Source organism: Sinocyclocheilus rhinocerous, unplaced genomic scaffold (assembly GCF_001515625.1).
Source record: "Sinocyclocheilus rhinocerous isolate Xijiao unplaced genomic scaffold, SAMN03320098_v1.1 scaffold672, whole genome shotgun sequence".
Classification (NCBI taxonomy): domain Eukaryota; kingdom Metazoa; phylum Chordata; class Actinopteri; order Cypriniformes; family Cyprinidae; genus Sinocyclocheilus; species Sinocyclocheilus rhinocerous.
The window spans coordinates 432,617-438,616 of NW_015624650.1; the positions used below are offsets into that span (position 1 = coordinate 432,617).

The window sequence follows — 6,000 nt, forward strand, 5'->3', positions numbered from 1 at the left end:
TGGTTGCTCAGCATTTTGCTGCTTTTAGACATTCGATTTCTACTTTACATTATGTCAGAATAGAATTAGTCAAATGTTCAAGGCGTGGAGGTGACATTAATAAATTACTTTTGAAACATGAAGATTTAATGAAGATTTTGACATTTGTTCATTTCATTAAGGTTTTTTTTGGTTCATGCAGGTAATATTAATATCATTATTAATGTTGTATGATTAGAACTACTTTCACATTTCGTATTTTTCTTTTTTCCCATGGCTTTGTGTGTGTGTGTGTGTGTGTGTGTGTGTTTTCTTTTTGGTAATGTATGTATATGTATGTCTTTTTTTTTTTAGTCATGTGACTAATTACCTGTTTGTGTAATGGCTTATTGGTTTAAATTTTTAATTGTCTGGTGAAGAGCCTTTGTGCTCGAAACATCACCTGTGTGATAGTCTATTAAATATTAGCATTTTGGAGATTTGGTGTGCCGTCTTTTGTTTTGTTTTCATTGTTTTCTTCTTTTTTTGTCGCGCACCCAATTTGAGTATTGAGTACAATGTGTGTGCTTTTGTTTTTGTTCATGTGTACATACTGTACCTGGTTAGCCCACCTTGCACTCTTCCTCTTTAAACACACAGCAGCTTTCAAATCTCCACCTTCCTCGAATGTTTATCATGCCAGAGCGGCTCCCAATCGCTCAAACACAGGGTTAGTCGTACAAGGACACGGCACATGATTTCTGACTCGACTGCTACACTGTGTCATATGCAGCAATCCAACAAGTTTCCAGTGACAGGTAATTTGTCTTTCCACATTACATGCAAAATATCACACACAGCCTAATTATACAGGGCTAAGACCAACTGCTCAACTAGTTGTTCAGACAACCTGTTGACTAGACTTTCATGGTAATATTTAGTTGTGCACATTCCTCACAGATACAGTAGAAAGTGATAGGAAATTCCTTTGGAGAGAAGGGGAAGAGGATGAAATTTCCAGTCAGTGGTACTAAAAAAATCACATTGAAATTTCTCCGAAACAGATAAATGTGACTGCCAACTAGGGATATGCCGGTATCAAATTTTCATGTTGCGATTAATTGCTAATGCTTTTATTACGGTATACGGTATTATCACGATATTGAAATTTGGTTTAAAAAAAAGTGCTGTCATAATACAGTATAACAGGTTTAATAACTTTTTTTCTTATAACAAAAATCCAACATTTTATTGGTTGTCATGTTGGTTCATGCACACATCTTTGCATTTCAGAAGTGAAATGTACAGTGAGAGGTGCTAAAAGGTTAAAGCTCTATCACATTTGAAAATAACATAGCTCCTACACTAACCCCAGCCCTAGGGACAACTGATAGTATTAATGACAGAAAAATGTAGTATTTTAAAATTTTGCCATTATATTATGTTTCTACTTGGCTTTGAGTTGTTTTGTCAAACCGTGTTTCACAGGACTCCATATTGCAAGTTCACCACGGTACCAGGTGTGCTACAGAGCAAGCTTACTACATCAGAAAAGCCATATGAATCTGGAAATATGAGGCAAACATTTATTAGTTTACAAAACCAATCTCCATGTTAGACATTTTTGAGGTCATAACATAGTGTTTAGTCTTCATTAGTGAGTATTTGTTAATTGATAATCTGCCCTGTAATCATATGTGAAAAGAAATATAAGTTGTTGGTGTTTTACTGCTACTAGTGTTCATTTCAGTTAGAATTGTATGTATATATAAGTTTTTGGAGTTTTGCAAAAATTTAAGTCAAGGCACTTCAATAGATTAAATTAAATCTCTGTATGAGTGATTGTGTTATAAAATTAAATCTACAGCAAATACAAAAGAAGTTGTAAATAATGCAGAAGTTGTCAAATAAGGGCAAACTACCGTCTTTTGAAGTCCAGATTATTAAAATATAATTTAATGATGTGGCAAACATTTTCAAAGTTATTTAGACTGTAATATAATTAATATTATCAATCAATTATCAATGAAAGACAAAATATCTTTAAAGTTAGCATAAAATGAAAATTCACCCTATCGGTTTTCTAAATTAATCTTAATGATCTCATTGTAAACAATTCATCCATGCATACATTTTTTTCTTTTTTTAACCTCATAATTTTTATTCAAAATGTGAACTCGATCTTCCAGTGAAAATGACACTTCTCTTTGGTGACGTATGCAGGACTGCAATCTCACATTTATCCTCCATCCAATCAACTGACTGATTGAACCAAGTCTTCATTCTACATTTTTGTTTTTCATTTTCAGTAACCCGTTTCACTCGGTGCTCAAAATTATTCATACCCTTGATAAATATGATCAAAGGCGGCTGTGAAAATAAATCTGCATTGTTTATCCACTTGATCTTTCATTCAAAAATTAAAAACAAAATCTAACCTTTAATTAAAGTAAAAAAAAGTGGGTGAAAATCACATTATGAAATAAATATTTCTCTAATACAGTAAGAGGACATGTGTCTATATCTTCCTAATGCACGGTGAGGAGGAGAGTTTGAGTGGCCAAAGACTCCAAGGATCACAGCTGGAGAACTGCAGAAAATAGTTGAGTCTTGGGGTCAGAAATTAGCAGCAAACACTCAAGATGGGTTTGGTGCACACAGGGATAAAAAAAGTACCCCATGTGTACAATGAAATATACTGCTGGATCTTTAATGTTGTGGACCTATTTTTCTGCCGGAGATCCATCTTGTTCAGATAGATAGCATAATGGATTCTATAAAATACCAATGGATAGAAAATTAAAAACTGACTGTCCATGCTAGAAATCTTATAATGGGCCATGGTTGGTTCTTCCAGCAGGACAATGATCCTCAAACAAACATCAAAATCAAAACAAAAATGGGTCACTGAGAACAAAACCAAGCTTCTGCTCTGGCCAACCCAGTTCCCTGAGCTGAACCCTATATTAAATGAGTGTGGTGAACTGAAGAGGAGAAGCATCAACATGCAGCTGGAAATCTGAAGGGTCTGGAGAGATTCTGAAGGTTAGATTTTAGTAAATTTTTTAAATAAAATATCTAAAGGATTGATGATATAGATTAATTTTCACGGCCTTCTTTGATCATATTTACCAAGGGTATGAATAATTTTGAGCACAGCTGTACATCACAATACGGAGCAAAGATCTGTCACTAATTCTGTTACATCGCAGAAATCCATTGAAAAATCCTTAATATCTAATTTTGCTACATTGTTTTTGGCTGTTACTTACAGAGCACATATCCACAAATGATTAAAAGTACTAAATATTAACATCAACAAAAAGGAAAAATATAAACACTTGTAAGGGAGGAATGAGACTGTTTTTATAGGGTTCATATGTGAGAATCTTAAAGCTACCCCTTCAAATCAGGTGATGTTTGGATGGTCTATCAGTTCTAACTGCAAGGAGCCTTCATCCAGTTTACAACAGTAATAGTGAATTGAATTAACTCTGGAGGTGTGTTGAAGTTTCATCATATCTCTGCTAATTTGTTCCGTCAAGTTGTTTATGAAGTCCTGCAGTGTTGGAAAGTGTTGCATTTTTGCAGTGGTCCGAAAAGTAAAAACTGTACCTGGCTGACATATCTCATAGAAATGTGGTGCTTTCATGAATCTATGTTGTTAATGTTGATGTGCCATCCAAAATGAAGACATGAAGACTGGTGGATTCATTCACAGCTAGTAACATTGTCTCTACCTTCTTTTATTTGTCTAAGAATGCCAGTATTTAACTTCTTGTCATTGTTTCAGACATCAGTATTTTTTTTTATATATGGTGTTGTTTCTGTCTTTATCTCAATCTCCTCAACACCATTAGTGTGCAATCTTTCATAGTCTTTGAGTCAATGAACGGTTTCTTCTTTTTTCGTGAGGACCCGTGCTACAGAGAGTGAGGCTGAAAGAGCTTTCTCTTGCTTGAAACATGATCTGACCATGATAGCTTGTTAAGCTTTGTACTTTGTCAGTGAGTAACAGAGCCTGGAGGAAATTGTGTGTTGAAGTTTGAGTCCTTGGACTTGAAGTGCCTTCTCAGATTGTACTCCTGTATCACAGCACAATGCTTGTTACATGGCAAACTAAAAACATATTAGAAATTGACACTGAAATTGAAAGGAGATTCCAAAGGCATTAGAAACACACTCATCAGTCCAACCAAGCCCACCCCCACCCCCCAAAATGTCTAAATAAAATTTTAGGCATAAATTATTCACCCTCATGACATTCAAAACCCATACGTCTTTGCAAGTAAATGGGTAATTACACCATTTAAGTTGTGGATTGCTTTTCAGCTGTGGTAATGTCACAATCAAGTCATTTGTATTCATGCAGCTTCGTCTGACGGGATTTTCATCTGAAATTAAGTAGGTGCCACTTCCATGAAGCATAACCAAGGGTGACATCATGGGAAATAATTACCAGCGTTTTGCCAGATGATTACACACAAGGATTCCAAATTTCCTTACCATCCTCCACCTCTTTTTCTAACCTTCACATGTTCACATCTCCTTTATAATCAGCATTGTTTTATTTGTGTTGCAGGGTAATGCTTAGTATCAGAAATGCCGTACGTAGATCGTCAGAATCGGATCTGTGGCTTTCTAGACATAGAGGAAATGGAGAACAGCGGCAAGTTTTTACGTCGCTACTTCATTTTGGACACAATGGAGGGCAGCCTGGTGTGGTACATGGATAACCCTCAGGTACCTACCCATCTTCATTTCTTTCACCCTGTCAATGTATCGTTAAATGGCTCTTAATTCTACATGGCCTCCCTTTGTCTTAATACTTCTGTTGAAGTCGTTACATGTTAAACATGTAATTCTATCAAATATGGCAGTATGGCGTTCCTCAGGGGCTACTAATTGGCCCAGTTAAGTTTCACATACTGTATTTAAAAAATATCAGAATAGTACGATTACCATAACATTCAGTTTTTGTGCATTCTTCCACCTATGTGGACAAAAACTCCACAACTGAATCTACTGCACGAAACTTACCGCAACTAATGTAGTCCAGTTCTCAAACGAATGACTCTTATTATCTATTTAGTAAATCAAAAACACTGAATACTATTACTAAATTAATTAATAGCTGTTGCTGAAATAATCAGACTTACTTACTGAACTACAAGTTATTACTTTCATCGTGTCTGATCTCGAAATGAACCAAAAACATGAAATCTGAAATCATAATTTTTGGCAATAGACTACTGAAGGTGGAAAATGCAATAATAATGACTTTTTTGTCTCAAATGTTTCTTACTCAAAAGTACTAAAAGATAAGTTAATTGGACCATTAAGGAACTAGAAGCATTGAGAGGAATCTGGCAATAGAACCAGACTCACAAAATGTCTTACGATTTCCATCCCTAGTTACTGAAAACACGTGGGTAAGACGATGTTGTGTCTCAGTGGTTTTTGGGCAGTAACTGTAGAGAACTGCACTGTCAGTGCTGTCAGAAGCAGGAAAACCATAAGCCATAGTTAAACTTGTTCTACTATCACAGTTAGAATGTTGATATGCAAAAAATTGTGTGATATTAACATTTAATCTCCTACACACCTTTTATCATTATAGGTTTGGAAATCATCAGTTTGTGAACTTTCTGCACAGACATTGACTGTTTTTACACTGAAGCTTTGCTGTAGAGAAGTTCACTTCCCATAAGCATGTAGGTAAAGGATATGAGTGCCATGGCCTCTGTTGGACTTTATAATCTCATAAAGTGTTGGAGGGCATTGATCTGTCTTTGCCTTCAGACCACTTTAACCATTCAGATCGAGCACAGTTACTGTGTTTGTATGTGCGTAAATGTATTTGCATCTGTGTGGGCCACACTTTGCTTTACTGTGTGCAGTGTGCACCTTTGTAAGGGTATCTTTGTCTGAGACTACAAACTAAATTGTTCCTAACTTTATTGAGTTACATGGAAGGAACTTACAAGGATGGTAATTACAATGAGTTTGATGAAAAATACCTGTGTCATAACCTTGATTTTT

General features: G+C 35.5%; 1 protein-coding gene across 1 annotated transcript in view; it reads left to right on the forward strand.

Moving 5' to 3' along the window:
* Positions 1–6,000, forward strand: part of LOC107745570 (pleckstrin homology domain-containing family A member 1-like) — a 38,932-nt gene that overhangs the window by 6,204 nt on the left and 26,728 nt on the right. Inside the window, exon 2 of the mRNA XM_016559464.1 lies at positions 4,541–4,701. Within this exon, the coding sequence (XP_016414950.1) occupies positions 4,561–4,701 (141 nt within the window). The 5' untranslated portion in view covers positions 4,541–4,560. The remainder of the gene's footprint in view (positions 1–4,540; positions 4,702–6,000) is intronic.